We start from the raw sequence: 25,512 nt of genomic DNA, 5'->3' as shown, positions 1-25,512 counted from the left end.
CACATTCTCCAGGGCTCGTTCCTCATGGGAGGTGAGGACTCTGATGTCTGGCACCCAGCTGCCAGTCTGGGCCCTTTCCTATTCTGTGCCAATTTCTCCTGGGGGGGACAAAGAGAGGGCATTGCGAGCCGCATGGAGTATGCATCGGTGGGGGGGGGGGGGGGGGGGGGGGATGGAATATGGCGGAAGAAAGGCATGGGCAGAGCTGCTGGGGATAGGTGGGTTGTGCTGTTGGGTGCTAGGGTGTGCTGGGGTACAGGCCGGCATTGTAATGGGTGGGAGGTGGGGGGTGGGTGGAATGTGCAATGCCAATGGCCAATACATTGAGGGAGGGGAGGTCTTGGGGTGGCAGGCAGGACCGGTGCCAGGGGGTCAATGCCAATTCATCCGTGCGACCCGCTGGAGGTCAATCGGGACCCAGCTTCTATCCACCAATAGCCTCTCGGCATCACAGGGTACCTTAATACCCCGAATACATACCACCACACAACCCACCCCATTTGCCCCAGGTGACGGGCAAGTAAGGTCAACACCAACCAGGAGGGTCACCCAGGGGAGCTGGGGGGAGGGGGGTGCGGATCTGGGCTGCTGGGGTGTAGAGAAATCCTGGGCTCCGTCCCCCAGCACCTTTTCTTTGAAGGGTTTGTTTCTCTGTGTTTAGTCACTGGGCTGGTGGAGCCGGGCGCGGCGGAGTCAGCCTGCCGGAGATGTTTGTTGTGGTAACATCTGCAGCCTGGCGGACAAGCTTTACTGATTCAGCGTCAGTTTGAGCTGTTAACCGGAGGGGAGGGGACGGGACTCTGAGTGAGTCACTGAAAAGGGGGAAATGGGCTTTGAGAGCGGGGTGGAGTCGAGAGATCCGAAAATGCCTCTTCAATAGACGAACTGCAGGGGAGGCAGCTGGGCAGTGGCTGCAAGGCTTGCGAGCCACTGGACACCAGCGGAGCGAGTTACACATCTGTGCCTGAGCTGTCCCCCCGGGTGAGTCCACTCTCTGTGATTTGCTCCTGTGTCTGTTTCAATGATAAGCTCCTCACTGCCCTCTAATTAGCAATAGAGGAGAGGGGGGGGGGGGGGGGGTTAAATGACCCCCAACCCGGTACACAGCTGGATCTCTGTCTGATTCAGTATCCCCAGTTGACATTGTGGTCTCCGTGAGCCAGCAGACTGTGCAGCCCCGGGAACCTCCAGGACTGGGAGAGCCAGGCTGGCACTGCAGTACCGGGGGAGGTAGGTGCCGCTTGTCTTCAACGCGCCCAGCGGTGACTGCACCTTGAAACGACTTGTGGTTGCCCCCGAACCACTTTTTGCATGTCCCCCGGGCGGTGAGCTGTTCTCAATGTGGGGTCCCACTCTGGCTCTTTGCTGCTAGCAAGGTGGCCATTCATTAGATACCCTCTCCCCCCGCCCCCCGCCCCCATCCTTGCTGTCAAGAAGGTGGTCTCAGCCCCTTCACCTTGAAGTCCCTGCCGTGTAAGTGCCCCCTTTAAAAAAAAATGTGTTCAGCATCGAGTTCCAGGATTATATCCCCAGCCACCGTGAAAGAGCCAGGGTCAGGGTGGTGTGTGATTTACAGGCATCATTACACTCAGCCACAACCTCGGATTTTTCGCCCAAACAAATTTTATCTTAGGTGTTAAGTCACTAGCTTGAAAAAAACATACCAAGTGAACAGCAATAAGGTTTTCCTCCCCATGCAGTCCCTTTCTGTACCCTTACCATGCTTGCCCTGACTCTAGCTGTTAATTCAGTCATTGAAATGAATGCACAGTGAGGTTTTAGAGTCAGGGCAGCAAGTGTCCAGATGGGGGACAGGGCTGGCTAGTCATCAGCAGTTACACTGTCACTGCTTTGATGATGCACCAGCAGCAACACATGGCAGTGTAACTCCGGGTACCATCCCCAACCATACAGTCATTGGGGATAAGCAAGCCCACCGTCCTACCAGTTTGAGCGTGCAGAATTCTGGTGGAGTGTTTTCTCAGCTGTGGTATAAAGGTTGTAATACGTTAATATGTGGGCAGCACGGTAGCACAGTGGTTAGCACTGTTGCTTCACAGCTCCAGGGTCCCAGGTTCGATTCCCGGCTTGGGTCATTGTCTGTGTGGAGTCTGCACGTTCTCCCCGTGTCTGCGTGGGTTTCCGCCGGGTGCTCCGGTTTCCTCCCACATGTCCCGAAAGACGTGCTGTGTGGTAATTTGGGCATTCTGAATTCTCCCTCCGTGTACCCGAACAGACCCTGGAATGTGGCGACTAGGGGCTTTTTACATTAACTTCATTGCAGTGTTAATGTAAGCCGACCTGTGACAATAAACATTGTTATTATTATAATAGGCCTGTGCAAGTGACTCAGTCCCTGAGGTCACCTTCCCCCGCGGGCTAACTTGGGCGGCAGGTCCCCTGGCCTGGGTGCGGGCTGGCAGACTGACAGCTCCTCCAAGAGTGGAGCTCACATCTCCCGGCTTTGCAAAGGGCTTATTGCCTGAATCTGAAATGCGGTCAATGTTGGGGCTGCTGAAATGTTTACTTTCGTTTAGCCTCTGGGAATGCTCATAGTCTGACATCTGTTGTTAAACAATAGCAGACATGAGAATGCGAATGCTTAGAAGTCATGTTTGACACTCATGTGCCACGAACTTTATTATGGCTCTGACAGATACTATTTGTGACAATCTGCCAGCTATGAATTGTTTTCTCGGAAATGCATCAGTTGTAATGTGACTATGTACAATGACTGCTAAGGTTCTATTATATTATATCATGATACAGCATCAAAGGCCATTCAGTCTATTATGTATATGCAGGTACTTTGAAAGAGCTATCCAATTACTGTAGTCCCACCCTCACCCATTGTCCCCATAGCCCTGTTGTACGCACCCAATGTTCTTTTAGAGGTTATTACTGTATCTGCTTCCGCCATTATTTTCGACAGTGTGTTCCCCATGGCCCAACAGCTCACTGCTAAAACAAAACCCCTCATAGAATCATAGAATCCATACAGTGCAGAAGGAGGCCATTTGGCCCATCGGGTCCGCACCGACCCTCTGGAAGAGAACCCTACCTAGGCCCACTCCCCCCACCCCATAATCCCACCTAACCTTTGGACATTAAGGGGAAATTTAGCATGGCCAATCCACTTAACCGGCAGATCTTTGGACTGTGGGAGGAAACTGGAGCACCCGGAGGACACCCACGCAGACACGGGGAGAACGTGCGAACTCCACACAGTCACCCAAGGTCAGAATCTCCCCTCTATCTTTTCTTTAACCAATTACCTGAAACCTCTGACCCTCCTGCAAAGAGAGATGGTTTCTCCCTATCCACTCCACCAAACCCTCTCAGATATTGAACTCTTCCACTGAAACTCCCATTAACCTTCTATATTCTATACACTCTTTTTAATGCGCTCAGAATTTTTTAACACACATTTAAACTTGTTTAAGCTAAATTGGGTTAACATTTCTAAGCATCAGTAGTTACACAGCCCTGGTTAATATACTGAAGTGTTGCAGAATGAAAGCACCGAGTAATTCATTTTTCCTAATGGGTGCCTGGGCTTCATCAAGAGATTATTTCAGCAAACCCATTGCTCGTTGAAGCGATTGCACCGGAAATGCCTGGACACCAAGCTCTTCATCAAACTGTGCCATCTGCCTGATAGGGCAGACAAGGTTTGGGTTTATGCCCCATCCAAAAGATGGATTTCCCACAGTGCAGCCCTTCTTCATCTCAGCATCATAGAATCATTGAATCCCTACAGTGAAGGAGGCCATTCAGTCCATCGAGGCTGCACCGACCCTCTGAAAGAGCACCCAACCTTAGCCCAGATCCCTGCCCTATCCCTATAACCCATAACCCCACCCGGCCTTTTAGACACTGATGGGCAATTTATCATGGCCGACCCACCTAACCTGCACCTCTTTGGACTGTGGGAGGAAACCCACGCAGACACGGGGAGAACGTGCAGACTCTGCACAGACAGTGACCCAAGGTTGGAATTCAACCCTGGTCCCTGGCGCTGTGAGTCCACAGTGCTAACCACTGTGTCATTGTGGCACCCGGCAGCCCTGGATTATGCACTCAAGTCTCTGGAGCAGGTCATGAAGCCACTAGCGTTTGACACAGAGACGAAAGTGTTACCAGTTGAGCCATGGCTGATATTTAGATTGCAGCTTTTTGCCCAGTATGCACATTTGTGGAGTTTTAAAATCTCCTGGGATAATTGAGTTATCTGTCGCAGACGGGGGTTTGCCTTGCCTGATGCTCAGTGCCCACTCCTGTTTGCTGAGTTTGTTCTTCCAGCTGCAGTTGATACCCAATGAAGCAACTTTGCACTGGGACAAAGCTCTGCTGTGGGCAGTTGGTGGCATTTTCTTTCTCCCTGAATGGTAGTCAAGGCACCAAGAGTACACGCCTGCTACACCCCTCCCGCAACCTGAGGAATTCCCTCACCACACACCACTCACCACATCCACCCTAAAGGCAACTGCAAGGTCCAGGCTCAACATCTCTGTCTAAACAAAACACTTCTGGCAGTACGAAACCTCCTCCCGCCCAAGTGTTATCGTGGACTTCTATCCCAAGTGTCTGGACTGTGGCCTGTGCCCACAACCATTATGACGTGAAAGTGCCACCAATGAACCACCACCAAGGACACGAGTGGACCCTTTGCCATTGCGATAGCTCAGGGAAACCCCCACCCTTTGCATCTTACTTGTGAAGTAACGCAGTAACCTCAGGTTATGGCTTCATCTAGGATTGGCGAGAATATCCATGGCCAGAATCTTGCCCACACTTACCCCCTACGTCGATGCTTTTTGCTACATGATCCCATTTTAATGCCTCAGACTTTGCGTGAACCCGGGGTGGAAATTGGATGGGAGATGTGTTGGGCAGGGGCCATGAGGAGCATGACAAGAAAAGGATAAGTTACGAAGTAGGTGCTGCCAAGTTTGGGTTTAAAAAGCCTGTTGATTTTTATTTATTCGAGAGATGGGAGTTTCACAGGCAAGGCCAGAAATTATTGCTCATTCGAAATTTCCCATACTTAATTTCCCTTGAGAAGGTGGTGGTGAGCCGCCTTCTTGACCCGCTGCGGTCCATGTGGTGTAGGTACACCCACAGTGCTGTTAGGAAGGGAGTTCCGGCATTTTGACCCAGCGACAGTGAAGGGGCGGCCGATATATTTCCAAGTCAGGGTGGTGAGTGGATTAGAGGGAAAACACCAGGTGGCGGTGCTCCCAAGTGTATACTGCCCTTGCTCTAGGTGCTAGAGACCACGGGTTTGGAAGGCGCTGTCGAAGGAGGTTTGGTGAGTTGTTGCAATGCATCTTGTAAATGGTACACACAGTTGCCACTGTGCATCGATGGTGGAGGGAGCGAATATATAAGTGGATAGATGGGGTGCCAATCAAGCAGGCTGCTTTCTCCTGGGTGCCATGGAGCTTCATGAGTGTTGTTGAAGCTGCACTTAATGCAGGAAATTGGAGAGTATTCCATTACAATCCTGATTTATGCCTTTTAGCTGGTCGACAGGCTGAACAAAGACGGGTAGCAGGTGCATAGGACTTGTGGGCATAGACTGCTCACACTTGTTGTCACAAATGGTCCCTACTTCTGATTTTATGTTGGAGGAAACATCATTGATGGAGATGGTTTGGCCTCCGACATCGACCTTAGGAATGCCTGCAATGATGTCTTGGGGCTAAATGATTGGCCTCCAACAACCATAACCATCTTCCTTTGTGCCCGGTGTGACTCAAACCAGCAGAGAGTTTTCCTATGCAATTGACTTCAGTCTTGCTAGGTTGATGCCACACTCGGTCAAATGCTGCCTTGATGTCATTGGCTGTCACTCTCATCTTACCTCTGATTTCAGTTCCTTGGCCCATTTTTGGACCTAGGCTGTAATGAGGTCAGGAGCTGAGTGACCCTGGCGGAACCCAAACTGAGCGTCACTGAACAGGTTATTTGCGGTGTAAGTGCCACTTGACATCACTGTCGATGACATCTTCCATAACTTTGTTGAACATTGAGAGTAGGCTGATGCAGCAGTAATTGGCCAGCTCAAAGACAGGGCATATCTAAGCGATTTCCCACATTGCCGGGTAGATGCCAGTGTTGTTGCTGCACTGGATCAGCTTGGCTAGGACTCAAATAGTTCTGAAACACAAGTCTTCAGTATCACTGTCTTGTCAGGGCCCATAGCCTTTGCAGTGCCCACCATCTTCAGCTGTTTATCATAGATTATCATAGAATTTACAGTGCAGAAGGAAGCCATTCGGCCCATCGAGTCTGCACCAGCTCTTGGAAAGAGCACCCTACCCAAGGTCAACACCTCCACCCTATCCCCATAACCCAGTAACCCCTCCCAACACTAAGGGCAATTTTGGACACTAAGGGCAATTTATCATGGCCAATCCACCTAACCTGCACATCTTTGGACTGTGGGAGGAAACCGGAGCACCCGGAGGAAACCCACGCACACACGGGGAGGATGTGCAGACTCCACACAGACAGTGACCCAGCGGGGAATCGAACCTGGGACCCTGGCGCTGTGAAGCAATTGTGCTATCCACAATGCTACCGTGCTGTTTCCTGTTATCACGTGTAGTCAATCCAATTGACTGAGACTGCCTCTGTGAAGTGGAGTCTTTAGAAGGAGGCTGAGATGGATTATTCACTTGCCACTTCTGGCTCAAGACACAACTTGACAGTGGGGCAAGGACAGGGCAACCATTGGTGGGGTGAAGGAAGTGGGGGAGTGCACTAGAGGTCAGAGTTGAAGAAACGCAGAATTCTCAGAAGGTGGTAAGGCTGAAGGATTTTACAGGGATAGAGCGGGGCGAAGCCATGGAGAGATTTGAACACAAGTACAATTAGGATTAAGGAAACTGGTGGAAACCACACAAATAGAAAGAGCAGTAATTGTCTACCACAGTGAAAAGAAAGCGTCAACAGTGTAGCCCTGATGTCTTTATGCTTCTGGCACAGAGCAACATAGAACAATGGCTTACATTAAAGTTGCATCTTTGACCTGGAACCCCGAATGAATGTAAAGCTCAGGAGGAGCGCAGGTCAGCAGACAAAATCAACAGCCTTCCTGACAAGAGCTCTCAGTGACTGTCACTTACTGCCAATCAATCTTCAAAGGAAGACTTGCTTTTATATGGCGCCTTTTGTGATCTTGCAACATCCCAAAGTGCTTTGCAGTTAATTAGGTGCCGTGCAGTGTTGGAAAGAGGAGTGTTTCAGCAAACAACAGTCATGCGATGATGGCCAGATAATCAGTGTTTGGTGACTTTGTTAGCCAGAGGGCTGTCAGCCAGCTCACCAGGAGAATGCCCATGCACTGGGATAATTCCATGGGATATTTTACATCCAACCATGAGAGAAGAAGAGAACCCCAATTTAATGCTTTATGTGAAAGACAGCACCTCGAACAGTGCAGCCCTCATACTCCTGCCCCCAAGTGTCAGCATGGAGTAACACCGAAACCCATGGGTGTTTGAATCAGGGTGTCACCGACAGAGCCACAGCTGACAGGTTATACTGTTGAATGAAAACAGACACATAACACTGCCAATTTGAATTGCAAATAAGAGGAATTGAAATCCGTGTGAAATGCAGTGCAGTTTGTTGACTGTGGTGGGTAGAAGCACATACAGAAGTTGTTTATATTTCCATGTGGAAAATCACCTTTTTTTTTGGATGTAGTGGATGAATTTTGATTTTAACTCCATCTGCAGTTCTCAGTCAGGTGTAGTGTGCACTTTGCAGCAGAAAGATCTAGAAAGTAATTGAGGAAAAGACTGCAGAAGGAGCAAACAGAAGTTGCCAGCTCGTACAATGCAGAATGAGCAACAAGTCAATATTGGACATGGAACAAACGTCTGTAACGTCCTCGCCATGTTGGTGCCACGTTAGGACTCAGTTGGTAGTGCTCTTGCCCTGACCTTTGAGCGAAGGGTCCATGGATTCAAGTCCCACTGCATGGGGGCGAGGCTGTCACCTCGGGTGCAGCGTTTTTGGATGAGATGTTGAATTGAGACCTCTGTCGGCTCTCTCAAGTGTGGCTCCATTTCGGAGAATGTGGTGGGGACCTGATGTGCCAAATGGCTTTCTTCTGTACCATTGTTGACCAGGACACTTACTCCAGTCAACTGATAGACACAACTTAATCGTTAAATCAAATCACGTCTTTATTAGAAGAAACATTTTTAAAAACTTAAATGCTTATGACTGCTGCAAGATTGATTCTCTTACACTGTATCACACATGTGAATGCTTTTAATCCCCTCTGCGTCTACCACTATAAGTTTTCAAGCATCCATTTCAACTGCTAATACTTATCTAATGGACCTGTAGGGACGTCGCTATCCACTTGCACTGGTGAGACGTAGAGAGGGCTTGGACTTCGTCAAGCTCCGAGCTTGAGGTCTTCTTCTGCGATGTTGTTCCTCGACGTTCTGCTGTTGAAATCTCTTTGTCTCTCCTTGTACAGATCTTGCTGGCACTGATCTCAAGCTTCTAGTCACATTTTCACAGGGCAACATTAACCAGTCACTGCCCTTGAGTAACAAATGTTTAAAAAGTCGTGACTCAAGGGCTGTATTTCTTCTCACGTGTCTGTGTTCAAATTAGTTTATTGCAGGATGTCTGACCTTAGGGTCAGTTGTCCTTGATCATGTTAGTATTTTCGTCTCCCCCTTCTGTCCATTTGATCGATCAGGATAAGTTTATTATCAGGGACATAGTATGCTCTCCATCCTGCTAATTCGTCATGGTCAGTCTATCCCTTGAAGACATTTATTGTCCTGAATCCTGCTGACTGTTTATGGCCGGTTGTAAAACCAAGATCATTTGTGGTAAATGACATAGGTCACTTCATCCTGTTTCAGATTGTGTAAATCACATGCTCACAGCCGTTCATTCGTTCTGCTGTTCATATTCCTGATGTTAAAGACACTCAAATAGCCACGTTTCCCATCAGGCCATACTTGTGTCTTTTCTTTGCTTGGCCATTTTGTATCATAGAACCCTCAAGGATGCCTCAGAATGGTGGCAACCTTGGACAAATGCTTAAAGGATAAAGTTCAGGGGTCAGAATGCTCTAGTGGACAGAGGGATCATTGCGGCTATTGGGGCTGCCTTTCCTACCTGTGGCCCTCTGTTTGAGCAATGAAATCTCCTGCTCTGTTAGACCCCCTGGAGGGCATGGGACACTGCACGCTGTTATAACCTGCCTGGATCATATTGGCTGGGAAGAATTGGTTACCCCATGTGGTTCTTGGGGAATATGAGCTCCCCCAATGAGGGAGGCAGGGCAATCACTAGTAGTTGCTGCTGCATAAATAGAGCTGGCCAGTGTGGTACCGGCCAGAGAAGGAAGCAGTGGCGAACTACTGCTGCGATCTACATATTGTTGTAAATAAAGTTACTTTCTGCTTGGCTCTACAAACCCGTGCTGGATTCTTCGAGGCCCTCACAAAAACCGCCTCCGGTAAAACGCCAACGGCCCCGTTATATGGCTGGTAATTGGGCCCTAAATTATGTAAATTGGCCATTCCGCCTTGCAGTCCCACTCCTGCCTGCCGCTGGGATACCTGCGCAGCTGGGGGGCAGAGATGGAGAGCTGTCCAAGCTCGGCTCCCTGCTATTTTACCATCACACCACTACACCTTTCGCGCTTCCTGCCACCCAGCAGTGGCTAAAATACAGCCCAATCACCCGATAAAAGTGGAAGGTTCCTGGCAAATGTTGACAATTAAAAGAAGTCATGTGTCATGGTCAAATTGTTTGCATGATGCTTCCATGTTGAAATTGGCTGCTGCGTTTCCTAAATTTAAGACGAGGGTTGCCAACTGTGATTAAGTGTCTTCCTGGAGGTTGACCCCCACCCGCCAGCCATTAGTCTGGTGACACATCCATCCTTGTGATGCACTGCCTTCCCACACCAGATGGAAAGCAAAAGGACCGTCAGTCAAACATGCTTTTCCTTTCGCCAATCCCAATGTTCAAAAAAAAATGACCGAATAAAAAGTAGTGTTTTTTACCGTGCAGATGGTTTATCTCCAGGGTTGCACAAGGGAATGTCCTGGAGATCGATCTTCCATTCCAGGTCAATCGTGGGGGGTTGGCAACCCTAGTGAAGCCCAAATGCTTCAGAAAATACTGCAAAGCCGTTTGGACATCCTCAGATTGTGAAAGATGCCCAACAGCCTCTCACTATTGGTGTCAAAACTACCTCTTCCTGGAGGCGTCAGCCTTTCCGTTTTGCCTTTCACCTTTTCATGGCCAAGCTGTTGGTGGAGCTGCTTAATTTCTAATTTCTCTCTCACTTCATCTTCCCTCCGGTTTTTCTCGGCATCGGTGGCCTTCTGCATCAAGGCAAGTGGCACCTTTTACCTCACTTTCTACAGCACGAAAGAAAGTACATCGCACTTGCAGCTCGCCGCCTTAAAGGATTCCTTTATGCAACATCGTAAAGGAGTATCTAAGCTTGGATTTTAACCCCCGGTGGAAGTTGGCAGCTGGGCATGGGGTTGAGATGGGTGGGAAAGCTTCCAGCTCCCTGCAGCATGACGCCTGGATTTCTTTTATTTTCTTTATTTATAAAATTTAAATATAACAGTTAAAATGTGAGATTGCAGACAGACTAATACAGTTCACTTTCTTTCAATACAATATGCAGGGCAATGATGTGCCTAACTACACTGAAACAGGTTTATTTACAATATCCATTTCATGTCAAACTCCGCTGGTGTATGCAACCCCATGGGGTTCTTACAAATTTACAGCCATCCATGGCAAAAGATCTTACTGGACTGTGGCCTTTCCGCACTGCGCCTTTGTGGTAGCTACCATCCCCCCCCAAAAAAATGTTAGTAGATCCCTCAGCACATGTCCATGGACCTTGGAATGTGCTAGTCTTCATTCCTCAATCGTGATTAACTCATTACGTTGGAGACTAGCGGGTTTTGGGCAGAAAAAAGACCATCTTTCACCTAGTTGGTGGTCCCCACAGCTGCCGGCACAGGCAAAATTGAATGAAATGCATGCATGAGGTTTTCGGCAAGTGAGAGAGCAATCCAGCAACTCCTTTGTTTGGTGATTGCTGTAGGGAGGTGACATTGCACCGGTCAGTTGTTTTGACAATTGCCCTTTACACCATACACTGCAAATTGCCTGAAGGATGTGGTGCAAAGTTTCAGGCATCATCTGATGTTACTGGCACTGGATGTGCCAATCCAAGGTAGGGCTGACAATGTTGGTTGGGCATATATTTAATAAGGACACGGGGAGTCCACACCAAGTAAAATAAGAAACAAAGGGTGCGATCTAACGGAAAGGATTCTGAGGGCGATTTGTGGCGGGTTTCACAAAGAACAAAGAACAAAGAAAAGTACAGCACTGGATCAGGCCCTTCGGCCTTCCAAGCCTATGCCCATCATGATGCCCGAACTAAAGAAAAAACCTTCTGCCCTTACTCCGTCCGTTTCCCTCTATTTCCTCCCTATTCACGCACCCATCCAGATGCCTCTTAAATGTTGCTCATGTGCCTGCTTCCACCACATCCTCTGGCAGTGCATTCCAGGCACCCACCACTTCTGGGCAGCACGGTAGCACAGTGGATAGCACTGTGGCTTCACAGCGCCAGGGTCCCAGGTATGATTTCCCGCTGGATCACTGTCTGTGCGGAGTCTGCGCGTGCACGTTCTCCCTGTGTCTCCGTGGGTTTTCTCCGGGTGCTTCGGTTTCCTCCCACAGTCCAAAGATGTGCAGGTTAGGTGTATTGGCCATGCTAAATTGCCCTTCGTGTCCAAAAGGGTTAGGAGGGGTGATTGGGTTACAGGGATAGGGTGGAAGTGAGGGCTTAAGTGGGTCGGTACAGACTCAATGGGCTGAATGGCCTCTTTCTGCACTGTATGTTCGATGTTCTCTATGTTCTCTGTGTGAAAAACGTACCCCGCACATCTCCCTTACACTTTCCCCCTCTCACCATGAACCTGTGCCCCCTTGTAATTGACACTTCCTCCCTTGCAAAAAGCCTCTGACTATCTACCCTGTCTATGCCTCTCATAATTTTGTAGACCTCTATCAGGTCTCCCCGCAGCCTCCGTCTTTCCAGTGAAAACAATCCTAATTTATTCAACCTCTCCTCATAGCCAACAACCTCAAGACCAGGCAACATCCTGCTGAACCTTCCTTGCACTCGCTCCAAAACTTTCACATCCTTCTGAGAGTGTGGTGCCCAGAACTGCACGCAATACTCCAAATGCGGCCTAACCAAGCTTTTATATAGTTGCAACATGATTTTCCAACTCCTGTACTCAGTGCCCTGGCTGATGAAGGCAAGCATGCCATAAAATAATAATAATAATAATTGCTTATTGTCACAAGTAGGCTTCAATGAAGTTACTGTGAAAAGCCCCTAGTCACCACATTCCGGCACCTGTTCGGGGAGGCCGGTACGGGAATTGAACCCGTGCTGCTGGCATTGTTCTGCATTGCAAGCCATATGCCTCCTTAATCATCTTGGCCACCTGTATTGCCATTTTTAGGGAACTGTGGACCTGCCCAGGTCCCTCTGTATGTTAATGTTCCTAATATAGTATAATTCATACCTAGATTTGATCCTCCAAAATGTATCGCCTTGTATTTGTCTGTATTAAACTTTATCTGCGATTTCTGTGCCCAAGTCTCTGATCTATCTATATCCTGTTGTATCCTCTGACAATCTTCAACACTATTACCAACTCCGCCAATCTCCGTGTCATCTGCAAACTTACTAATCAGACCACCCACATTTTCCCCCAGATCATTTATATATACTACAAACAACAGAGGTCCCAGCACTGATCCCTGCAGAACACCACTAGCTACAGATCTCCATTCTGAAAACCACCCTTCCACCGCTACTCTCTGCCTTCTATAACTGAGACAGTTCTGTATCCATCTGGCCAGCCGACCCCGAATCCCAGGTGATTGTAGTTTTTGTACCAATCTGCCTTGTCAAACGCCTTACTAAAGTCCATATAAACTACATCCACAGCTCTTCCCTCATCAATTTTCTTTGTCACCTCCTCAAAAAACTCAATCAAGTTGGTGCGATATCCTTTCCTGTCCAAAACCATGCTGCCTGTCACTAACTATCCATTTTCCTCCAAATGTCCATATATCCTGTCCCTCAGTATCTTTTTCAAAAGCTTCCCCACCACTGATGTCAGGTTCACCGGCCTAGTGTACCTCAATGCAATTTAGGATACTCAACACTTTCTCCTTTGATATATTGACATTCTCAAGATTCACCTGAGGAAGGAACAGCGCTCCGAAAGCTAGTGATATCGAAACAAACCTGTTGGACTTTAACCTGGTGTTGTAAGACTTCTGACTATTCTCAAGAGCGTTCACACACCTATCCCTGATCTCAACATCTGTCATGTTCTTCTCCTTGGTGAATAGCGATGCAAAGTACTCATTAAGGATTTCACCCACTTCCGGTGGTTCTACGCCTAACTGCGCTCCATTGTCCTTGAGTGGCCTACCCTTTCTCTTGCTACCCTCTTGCTCCTAATGTATACATAAACAGCCTTGGGATTCTACTTGACTATGTTTGCGAAAGACATTTCATGAGCCCTTTTAGCCCTCCTAATTCCACGTTTAAGTTCCTTCCTACTTTCACTGTACTCCTCAAGGGCTTTGTCAGTTTTTAGATGCCTAGATCTATCGTATGCTTCCTTTTTCCTTTTGACTATATTTACAATTTCCCTTGTCATCTATGGTTGCCGAATCCTGCCATTTCTGTCCTTCATTTTTGCGGGGACATACCTGTCCTGTACTTCAATCAATTGGCCTTCAAAAGCCTCCCACATGTCAGATGTGGATTTGTCCTCAAATTGCCACTCCCAATCCACATTCCCCAGTCTAATTTGGATGTAATTGGCCCTCGCCCAATTAAGCACCCTCACCCGTGGGCCACTCTTGTCCTTATTCATGAGCACTCAAAATCTTATGGAATTATGGTTGTTAAGCCCAAAATGCTCCCCCACTGAAACATCAATCACCTGGCCTGGCTCATTCCCCAGTACTAAGTCTAGTATGGCCCCTCCCTTGTTGGATTGTCAACAGACTGAATCTAAAAGCCCTCCTGGACACATCGAACAAATTGTTCTCCATCCGAGCCCCTGGCTGTAAGGGATTCCCAATCATTATGGGGGAAGTTAAAGTCACCCATCACAATGACCCTGCTTTTTTCACACCTTTTCAGTATCTGACTACACAACTGCTCCTCTGTCTCCTGCAGGCAGTTGAGAGGTTTCATAGAATAGATTTCATAGAATTTACAGTGCAGAAGGAGGCCATTCGGCCCATCGAGTCTGCACCGGCTCTTGGAAAGTGCAACCTACCCAAGGTCCACACCTCCACCCTATCCCCATAACCCAGTAACCCCACCCAACACTATGGGCAATTTTGGACACTAAGGGCAATTTAGCATGGCCAATCCACCTAACCTGTGGTACAGACTTCACCCTTCTTATTCCTGAGCTCCACTCATAATGCCTCACTACAAGATCCCTCCAACGTGTCCTCCCTCAACACAGCTGTGATCTGCTCCCTAATCAACAATGCACCCCCCCCCCCCCCCCCCCGCCTCTTTTGTTTCCCCTTCTGTCCCGTCTAAAGCAACGATATCCTGGAATGTTAAGCTGCCAATCCTGCCCCTCTTTTAACCATGTCTCCGTAATTGCAATTACATCATTGCTGCATGCAGTAATCCAGGCTCACAGTTCACCTCTCTTACCTATTACACTTCTTGCATTGAAGCAAACGCACTCCAGACCTACAGGCCTGCTGAGCCCTGCAGCTTCCCTCTGCCTGCTCTTACTCTGCACTATGTTTATCTCGTTCTCACTTTTTCCCCCAGTCTCTACACTTACTGGCCTGCTGTTCCGGGTCCCACACCCCTGCCACACTAGTTAAAACCGGCCAAATAGCACAAGTAAACCTCCCACCCAGGACATTGGTGCTCCTCCAGATCAGGTGCAACCCGTCCTTCTTGTACAGGTCCCACCTTCCCCAGAAGACATCCCAATGATCCATATATTTAAAGCCCTCCCTCCTACACCAGCTCTTTAGCCACATGTTAAACTATATTATCTCCCTGTTCCAAGCCTCAGTGGCAGGTGGCACAGTGAGTAATCCTGAGATTACGACCTAGAGGTCCTGCTTTTTAGCTCCTGACCTAACTCCCTGAATTGTCTTTGCAGGACCTCTTCCCTCTTCCTGCGTATGTCATTAGTACCAATGTGGACAATGACATATGTCTGTTTACCTTCCTTTTTCAGGATGCATTGTAGCCCTTTAGAGACATCCAAGGCCCTGGCACCAGGGAGGCAACACACCATCCTAGAATCTGTTTGTGGCCACAGAAACGCCTGCCTGTGCCCCTGACTATCGAGTCTCCTACTACTGTCATTCGCTTCAAGTTAGCCTAACTCTGCTCTACAACAGAAACAGATGTGGTGCACAGTCTGCACTGACCCTTGGCAGTGCCACCCTAGCACTGCCACACTGGCTCCCTGGCAGTGCTCCTGCTGGTTTTGCTGTGTCCTTGGCAGTGTAAGGTTGGCAGTGCCAAGGTGCCTGCATTCTAGGGGGAAGGCTAAAGGACCACCCTGCTCTGTCCCTGACCACCCAGCAGCCTCCAATGGCCCAGGGCACCCCTGGGTACAGATCCGCCTGGTCTACGTTTGTGTGGACCGATAGTGAATGGCGCCCAGCTGGGAAGGCCATTTGATGCCGGGAGCCCGGTAGATCCTGGGTGTGTAGGCCTACGTAGATTTAAAACCCACTTAGGCGCACGCGGCTTGGTCACGTCCATTGTGGCGGGATCCTGATTGCGCTGCCTCGCGAGGTCCAGGTAGATCTCGTGAAGTGCACTGGCTGCTGGGAAGCCCATGGGAGGCTTCTCCCGTCACTTACCGGCCATGTCGCACTCCTGTTCAGGTGCAACATGGCCGGTAGATCGCGCCCAAAGTTCTATTTATCCAAACAAAATGTACACCACCCAGTAGATTCCTACCAGATTTCTATTCTGGTTAGTGCCTTACTGGCCGACCTTTTATACATTGGCTAATTGAGATACCCTGCCCCAGCGGGGGAGCTCGTACTCAGCAAAGAGCATGAGAAGACAAGTATTCCAATCCCGTAGGTCCCGTGTGGGATATTACAATATACTTGAAGCTTTCATCACATAAGCTACTGCCTGCCACCCTCCTGTCCCCTCATAGGTCACCCGTCATGCCCCATCCATCTCATGCCCGGGACCAAGAGAAAACAGTACCCTGCAGTCACCCTGGCACTTTGGGATTTCCAGCCAGAACAAAGCAGGCATATCTGGTCTACTGGGTCGACAAATTCAGAACTTAACCGGGAATCCAAGCTTCTGAGGAACTTGGCCAGCTTAGCACTGCTTTTACCCTGGTATGTGGATCCCAGGTGTAAAAAAAAAATCACTTTCCAAGGGCCCAGACCAGCGATAAGCCACTGGACACTGCTACGTGTCTCTCCACCAAATGAAGATAACCTTTTAAAGAGAGTCAGACCTTCAGCCAGACACTGGGAAACACTCCTTCACACAATGCAGGGTAGGAATGTGGAACTCTCCCACAAACAATGGATGGTCGCTTGTGTTGTTCTCTGCTTTGCTTTACATGGATGGCTTGGCTGTGTCGTGTTGAACAAAGAACAACAAGCTTTGTTAACAAACAAAACTAATTTATTAACACTACTAAATAAGATTTGTACGTATTCCTAAAGAATAAGATTACTGAATTAAACTATGTTATCTCTAACTACAGAACTCTCAAATACAACTCTGATATTTCTTATGCCTAACCATCTTCTACCCAGAATCCCAGAAGTCACATGATATATATATATGACTGTTCTGTGGTTCCCTCTGGTGGTAAGACGCATTATCATGAACTTGTTACCTCTTTACATCCCAGTCAATATACATATCATGACATAGCTCACCTATTCATTTCAAATCTGAATTTGCGAGGTTTTGAACTAGTCAAAGATAAGGGGGAGACACGAATCCCACCCCGCCACTCCGACGCTGTATTCTCCGACGCTGTTTTTCGGGGGGGGGGGGATTCCCGCCACGCCGGTCGGGGGCCATTGGCAGTACCCACCCCCCCGGCGATTCTCTTGCCCCCGATGGGTCGAGTGGTCGTCCATTTTTGACCAGTCCCGCCGGCGTGAATCACTCAAATCACGCACTGGCGGGATCTAGCAGGTGAGTTGCGTGTGCGGTCCTCGAGTGGGGGCGAGGGGGAATCCAACACCGGGGGGATCCCCCACGGTGGCCTGGCCCGCGATCGGGGCCCACCGATCTGCGGATGGGCTTGTTCCGTGGGGGCACTTCTACCTTCCGCGCCGTGCCCCTGTAGGGCTCCGCTATGTTACCCTGGGGCCAGTGCGGAGAAGAGAACCCCCTGCGCATGCGCGCAAAGACGTTGGCCAGTCTGCGCATGTGCGGAATCATGCCGGCAATTCCGCGCATGCGCGAGATCACGCCGGCCTTTTGGCGCAGGCTGGAGCGGTGCCAACCCCTCCGGCGTCCACCTAGCCCCTGAAAATGTGGAGAATTCCGCATTTTCGGGGGCTGTTGACGCCGGAGTGGTTAGCGCCGGTTTTCACGCCGGCGTGGGGACATAGTCCCCAGAAGGGAGAATCCCAGCCATTAAAGGCTATGAGACCAAGGTGGGTGGAGGTAGTTAGGATATCGACCAACCAAGATCTAATTGCATGGCGGAACAGGCTTGAGTAGCAGAATGGTCTACTCCCATTCCAGCAAGTGTAGTGGCATGACTGCCTTGCTCATTTCATTCAGGTGACAGAACGTCCTCCATATCCATGCCATAGGGTCAGAATTAGCAACATAGCTTCCCAATGGGCCTCCTCCAGCGCGTAGCACCCAAGCCAAAGGACTGTAGTTTGTTGGAGTCCGGTCGTAAGTTAAGGTATATTGCTTATAAGTTGAAGCTATACATGCCTCTTAACGTGGCCCACTGTTGGGACTCCCAAAAAGTGGTAAAAGCATGCTGGTTTTAATACTGGAAGCCAGACAGCATTTAAAATGGGAATCCCATTACAATTCTCCTTATTGATCACCCATCATGCCCCATCCATCCTCATGCCTGAAACCCGCCATTAAAATAGCAGATGAGGAATTTTATAAAAGTCTGCCAAGCGGTCATGGGTCAACTTTAATTTCATAACCGTCCTTTTAGAATTGTTTTCGTATGAGAATTATTTCATGATCAGAAAAATTATTTTGCACATGGACAAAATGGAAATAAAATATTAAATGGCTGTAAAACTAACTATAAATCATTGAGTACGAAATGCACATGAAGTATCCTAATCCGTATTTGCTCTACTCCGTAGCTAGTACATCGAATGCCAGTGATTGTACTTGTCCTGTGACCCACCGTCATGCCTCTTGCCCCATCTTTCCTGAAAATGACCATTGTTTGGGCAATTACGGCAAATGGAGTCGCTCTCATGTCCTTGGAAGAAACAAGTGAGTAATTTCAACATCTCAGTGTTTAAATAACTGGAAGCAAATAATTGTAATCCCGAACTCTGCTGGAACCAGCACTTCATTTTTGAATCTCTCTGGGCATTGTACATGTGCCAGCAATGATTTCTGAAGCACTTCTCTCCCAGTACAATAAATGCCAGGCATGTGGGGAACTCTGAATGAAAAAGTACAAAACAGCCATAGGGATCGTTCAAATAACCAAAAAGAAATAGTAATGTTACTCTCGTTCTCCCAATTTGGCATAAGATCAATTTCTTTCATTTAACTGAGAGCTCAGGTTTTGTAATGAAATCTTTGGGGAAGTTAAGATGGGAAATTCTTCTCTTCTCATGTTTTCTTGTTGTTTGTTGTGTGCGTTCCAATTTTAGTGCAAGAAGCTTTTTTAATTCAGGCATCTCCAGCATTCTGCTGGCTGCGAGTCAGCTCTAGTCGGTTTTTTTTATCATCAGCGGACATGCACTTTGACAATAGCATTGCAAACACATTTTCCGCATCTTGGAAAACAGATGTTCAAGGCTTTCTGATTCATCAGTGGCAAAGGATTTGGATTTCTGCATTTGTTAAGGCGAAGGTTCAAGGGAGTCATTTTGACTTTCAGTTGCTCGGTGTACTGTCGGTTCAACATTGCTGAAAAGAGGACCATGCTGTCGAAGTTTTTCATCTGGCACTCAGCACGACAAATGCACGAATGCCAAATATCAAACAATCACAGCAATTTATTTTTTAAAAATAAAAAATTTAGAGTGCCCAATTCATTTTTTCCAATTAAGGGGCATTTAGCGTGGCCAATCCACCTAACACCTTTGGGTTGTGGGGGCGAAACCCACGCAAACACGGGGAGAATGTGCAAACTCCACACGAACAGTGACCCAGAGCCGGGATCGAATCTGGGACCTTGGCGCCGTGAGACAGCAGGGCTAACCACTGCGCCACCGTGCTGCCCTACTCACAGCAATTTATGCTGCAGGAGAACAAAGGCGCTGATTGGTTGACAGGTCAATTCTGATTGGCCAAGGCATTGCCACGGAGAAAACCATAAGGAGACTAGAGGTTCCACCTGCTCTGTGGTAATGTTAACTTTCATAATAAATAAGTGGGCTGCAGCAAATGGGATTCCCATTTTAAATGATGCCTGACTTCCAATGTTAAAATCAGCATGCTTTTACTGCTTTTTGGGAGTTCCAATAGTAGGTCAAGTTAAAGGCATGTATATCTTCAGTTTATGAGCAATACACCTTAACTTATTAACTCTGCTTACATTATTATTTCTCAAAGTTAGGATGAATCCACCCACGGATATTAAGATCGCCCCTGGGCGCTTAGGTGAATACATTGTTTCCTGGAGTGGAAACTGCACATGCACAAATGGTATCTACTACCACTTCAACCACAGATACCTGGGTTCAAAGGATCCTGAAAAGCATGATGAGGTGAATTTATCCAATCTCTGAGTCTTTAAAATAAGATTATTCTACTTTAGAATTTTGCCACAGTCAAATGGTTGGACTTTTGTATATTTGCATCTTTCTCAACGGCTTAGTGGGGTATTTAGCTCATGATTTGTTTTATACTCCATTTTCTTAATTTGAAAAGTAGCCAGTTTTGCATTGAGTCCACGCACAGAATCAGGTCATTTGACCCAACTGATAAATGCTGGCATTTATGCCACACGCGAGCTTCCTCTCTCATCTGTCTTTATCTGACCCCCATCAGCATATCCTCCTGTTCCTTTCTCACTTGTCTTTATCGGTCACAAATTAAATATTGACATTGTTGTGTCGAAGTTTCAAGACGTTTCGTTTTTGTCAATTTAGAACGCAATGCTCATTCAAACTCATGAAGTGAAGCTAGACGTGGAACTCGACAGAGGGATATTTGTTCAAATTCAACTTTATCAAGCGAATGAGGAGATATCGAGCAATTGGACTGAAACGATTTTTCATCCATCACGTACGTTGCTACTTTAATGGTTCATTGAATTAGACGCTTTGCACACTGGCAGCGAAAATGGTCAGAAACATATCTCATCTCAACTGTGCAAACTATTATCTATTGCCCTGGACATCCGATCATAGCCCATAACTGCAGGAGGACAGGGCATGGACATCACACGCCTCTAAGTGTTGGCTCAGGCAGCGCACAATATCCATCCTGCTTAATCAACACAAGTGTCAGCCTGCATCCCTTAAACTAACACTGCGCCTACTTGACACAAGCTCCAGCTAAGAAACTGGCAATAAACAATAGATCTTCCCTCAGGTACAGTGCCCAAATGTGGAAGAAAGAAAGACTTCCATTCATACAGCACTTTTCACAACCTCCGCCATCTCAACGTGCTTTTCAGCCAATGAAGCACTTTTTGAAGTGCAGGTCACTGTCGGAAACACGGCAATCGATTTGTACACAGGCAACTCACAAACTAAATGTGACGTGAGCAGATAAATCTTCTTTATGACATTGATTGAGGGTTGAAAATTGGCCAGGACACCAGGGATATCTTCTTTGGAATAGTGCCACTGAGGGGGCACACGGGGTCTCGGTTTAATACTCCCTGAAAGACTGCGACTCAGATTTCTCCTCGTCGGAGAGCCTCTTCATCATGGCAGAAAGTGGCAGAAACACACAAAAAACGTAAGTCCCGCCCGAACGCGACATTTCCCATTTTTGTGGGAATGTAGGCAAGTTTGTGGTTTGTGCATGCGTGGTTTACGGAGTCAGCTGGCCAGTCAAATCATCTGCTGCCTCCATTGAAGTCAACTTTTGGTTGCCCAGCAGTGATACCCAGTGCGCAGAATGGACCTGCTCAGAACAGGTCTGACCTTTGTGCATTCATTTACAGAGATACCGGTAACCTTTTGGTCCGGGACACCTTTGGGGGAGGTCAGGTGCCATTTGGAGGTGGGGGGGGGGGGGAGGGGGGGGTCAGGTGTCCTTTTAAAGTGTTAAAAGTGGGCATGATTATGTATAAAAAGTGAATACACTCATTAACTCTCAAGCTCATTAGAACTCAACAGACCTGTAAAAATCAACTGTCAAAACTGTCAAGAGGGCTTGTCAAAAACACCTGGAGCTGTCAAGTTGTCAGGGCATTTAAAACCCCTACCCTTTAAATCTTTGAAAAAAAGGCCTGCAGTGTTTCGAACAAATCAGTGTTTGCTGTTTCACATTGACTGTTCACATAGGCCTGATGGTATCCATTACTGGATTGGTGCTACATGACTGAATTCACGACCATTGGTTGAGTACCTGCCCCTTCACAGTTTGATTGACAGCTACAAGTGGTTATGGACACTTTAAAGTAGGCATATGAATTCCAATGCTTGTTGCTATAAGAAATATATTGTACATTTGAATGAAATGCTTGTTGCTATAAGGCGTTATGTAGTTGAAGGAATATAATGTAGTAAGTGTTTTTTTAGGAATGAGAACATTTAAACAAAAATAAAGTCTGCATAAACTTGGAACTTTGTTGTACCTCATCTGTGCATGGGTCCTGAGATCTGCCCAGGCAGGTACTGAGTGAGTTGGCATGGTAAGTGTAAGGTTAAAGGATAGTAGACGGAGGGCATGTGTTGGCACATGAGGGACATGAAGGATGGGTACAGAAGCATAGCTTAACATGGAGGAAATGAGGGGCCATGTTTTTTTTTACTGGGCATAATGTGGCATGGGTTGGCATTTATAGGACATCAGCCATGTTTGGGACTTGACAGGGTGTGAGGGGTGAGAGGGCTGAAGGGATGCTTTATATTTTATTGTTTTTTTTAAACAATATTTGGTCACAGCTCCGTGTACCGAGGAAAGCATTCACCCCAGCCTTCTCCACACTCGGAACCTTCCTCATTTCTTCTGGGGTCGCCCTCTCCAGTCTGCCATACCTGAGTAGCAAAAAAACAGGACGGCAGATTATTATTTGAATGGCTATAGGTTGAGAGAGGGCAGCTAAGATTGTCCTTGGAGCCTCTGTGGAAGGGAAATCTGCTGGAGAACTACCTGACATTTGGCGATATGTGGTAGCACTCTCAGCTCTGAGTCAGACGTTTGAAGGATTTAAGTCCCATTTCAAAACTTGAGCATAAAAATCAAGGTTGACTCTCTTAACCGCAATGCCGGAATGTTTGCTCCCACGTTGGTCTCTTCGCATATTCCCCTCTCTCAATCTATAGCCATTCAGATAATAATCTGCTTCCTGCTTTTGCTACTCAGGTATGGCAGACTGGGGAGGGCGACCCAATTAATTATAGAGTACTTATTAGGGCACCAGCGGAGTTTAATTTCACGTTAAACAAAAAAGAGACAGGACAGTCCGTTTGGAAGACCGTGGGCGGGGTTCTCCAGTCTCCGACGTCAAATCGCGATCGGTGATTGGCCGGAGAATCCCCGTTGGTGCCGAAATTGGGGGTGGCGGCGCTTTTGAAATGCTCCGCCCCCTCCAAAATGGCGTTCCCGCCGCATGCCTTCGGGGAGGCCTCAGGACCGCCATCTGAGGCCCTCCCTCGATGCTCCACCCCCGATGGGCTGTGTCCCCGACGGCATGGGTCACTCATGCTATTTTCTCTTGGTAACCTGGCGTGGCGGATGCGGACAGTTGGGGGAAAGCCGATCCGCGGGCAGGGGGGGCCTTGGCTGGGGCGCACTGGTGGGGGGGTGGTCCGGGGGTGGCGAGCCTGGCCAAAGGGTGGGCACTATTTGGCAGGCCGGGTCCACGCGGGGCTGGCGCCATGTTGCACGGTGCGGCCGCTGCAGGCCGCCGCTGAGCGTATGCACGCCCGCGGAGCTGGCAACTCTCCGGTCATATCCGCAGCTGCAGCCAGGGGCTTTACGCTGCGTGCCTGCTGGCCCCCTACCAGGCGGAGGATCGGTGGAGGTTTTGCGCCATTTCTTCAGGCATAAAACGCCCACGCCGGCGTCAGCATGTCGTCACCCAAACAGAGAATCCAGCCCTGGATAAATACAAATTACTGAGGATGCTGGAATCTGAAACGAAAGATAAAATGCTGGAAAATCCCAGCAAGTCTGGCAGCACCTGTAGGGTGAGAAAAGAGTCATCGGACTCAAAACATTAGCTCTTTACTCTCCCGACAGATGCTGCCAGACTTGCTGAGATTTTCCAGCATTTTCTCTTTCGTTGGAGAATCCAGCCCCATAGTCTCCACCGGGGATGAACTGCACCTCATTTGTGGGAACACTGGGAACGTAAATCAGGAAGCCATTCCCAATCCTCAGACATGCAAATTTCTGCACGGTGAGGATTACAAGGGATGCCCTAGGGATTCTATTTTGACCAGGCGGCCAGATAGCGAGGTCCGGCAGCTTGGCCCCCCCCTCAATCCTGCAAAGCCATTCAGCACCCACCCCCAACCGCAGCGCAATTTTGCTCCCCCGTGGGATTTTCCGGGTCGCACCCCCTTCTCCCAACACCCTCCCCAGAGGGCGTTGAAACGGCAGATGACAACCATTCCTGGCTGGACTCCGAAGTACATTGTCTACAGGGGGTAACGGGCAATATGTTAGCATGGTGCGTACACCCGTACCCACCCACGCCCAACAGGCTGCATGGTCGCCCTGGCTTGCACTGCAGCCTCTGCCCCCTCATGTCTCCCTCCTCTCTCCAAATCCAACCCCCGGCGGTACCCCCCCCGACACGTTGCCTTCTGCAACACACCCCTGACCCCCACCAATACCTGGCACTGAGGGTTCCTCCAACCTTGCCACCTATCCCTGCTGGCAGGGGTACCGGTGGTGGTTAGCGCTACCCATGCCAGCAATATGCGCTACGGCCCCTGTTGTGCGCTCTCCTGTGGGGTCTCCTGTGGGGTCTACTGTGGAAGGGCCGTGTGATACCCCACCAGCAGGGTGACACCTTGTTTAGGGGGTGGGGTTGGCCACTGTTTGCCACTGACCAGCGCCCTGCTTGATCGCAAGCATACAGGCAGGGCCCATGGATGGGCTGCACGAGAAGGGTGGACACCTGTTGGGACTGTAGCTGTAATGTGCCGTGGATCCCATGTGCGATGCATGGTTTGTGCCTACCTATCCAGGTGGATGGGGCAGGGACGCAGTGGGCAGGCGGGGCTTGCTGGAGGCTGGTGGTCCTGCTGGGTGGGCTAGCTGATAGAGTCACTGTTGAGGCAGCTGCACTGGGAGCGGCAGTGTGCCAGGGTGGGTGCCACAGGCCTTGGTGCGTGCGTCTGCTATTTGGGCTGTGCTCTGCGCTACCCCTGCTCCCTTTTCAGGGGGCAGTGCCCACTGTGGAATGTCAACACCTGGTGGGCAGCTGGCTGCGCTGGACAATGTCCATCCCGTTGATGGATCGGCTGAGATCTGGGGGTTCCTAGCGAGGTGGCCTGGGGGGTGGAGGCTACCCATACGGCCAGTGGCGCTCTGCACATTTACGGGACACAGTGAGCAGTCGGTGGAGTGTACAGCTAAATGGCTACCTTGCGGCACATCGCAATAGTGGTCCATGCCCGGACATCCCAGCCCCGGAGTGGACACCCCAAACCTATGGCCCATCTCCTGATGGCCACCTGCTACTCCCTACCCGGCCCTGGCAGACACCCCACCATTGCGCCGTTGTAGTCTTTTCCTACCTTCTCTCGCTCAGCAGCCATGCGCCCGGTCCTCATTTTTAAATATCACAATGAACCGCGCCAGTGTAACTACTGTCCGGCGGATGCGGAGAATTGTGGGAGTCCGGAGACTACCGGGTCAGGCCCGGCAATGATATGTTAACGAATGCTACTGTGCGCTTTGCCTGCCCATGAGGCATGGACAGCATTCATGTTGCCATCGAGGCACCGGACCAAGGCGCTCCATTGGGCGACCTGAATTTCCGGTTGATGCCTGATTCTCCGTCCGATCGCGATTCGCAATTCCGGCGTCGCTGGTCGGAG

The 25,512-nt window shown here is 49.0% G+C and overlaps 1 protein-coding gene across 3 annotated transcripts in view; it reads left to right on the top strand.

The window, feature by feature from the left end:
- The first annotated feature begins 721 nt into the window (after window positions 1-721).
- LOC140392072 (interleukin-5 receptor subunit alpha-like) overlaps window positions 722-25,512 on the top strand; it is a 60,999-nt gene continuing 36,208 nt past the window's right edge. Inside the window, exons 1-4 of one of the 3 annotated variants that reach the window (XM_072477301.1) lie at window positions 722-981; window positions 18,460-18,595; window positions 19,892-20,046; window positions 20,431-20,566. In XM_072477301.1, the coding sequence (XP_072333402.1) occupies window positions 18,508-18,595; window positions 19,892-20,046; window positions 20,431-20,566 (379 nt within the window). In that variant the 5' untranslated portion in view covers window positions 722-981; window positions 18,460-18,507. Of the gene's footprint in view, window positions 982-1,207; window positions 1,231-18,459; window positions 18,596-19,891; window positions 20,047-20,430; window positions 20,567-25,512 lie in introns of those variants that run through there. The other 2 variants (XM_072477302.1, XM_072477303.1) reach the window with 2 other exon arrangements.

Source organism: Scyliorhinus torazame, chromosome 15 (assembly GCF_047496885.1).
Source record: "Scyliorhinus torazame isolate Kashiwa2021f chromosome 15, sScyTor2.1, whole genome shotgun sequence".
Taxonomy (NCBI): domain Eukaryota; kingdom Metazoa; phylum Chordata; class Chondrichthyes; order Carcharhiniformes; family Scyliorhinidae; genus Scyliorhinus; species Scyliorhinus torazame.
Note: the sequence above shows the minus strand (reverse complement) of the source record. Positions and strands in the feature narration are given on the sequence as shown.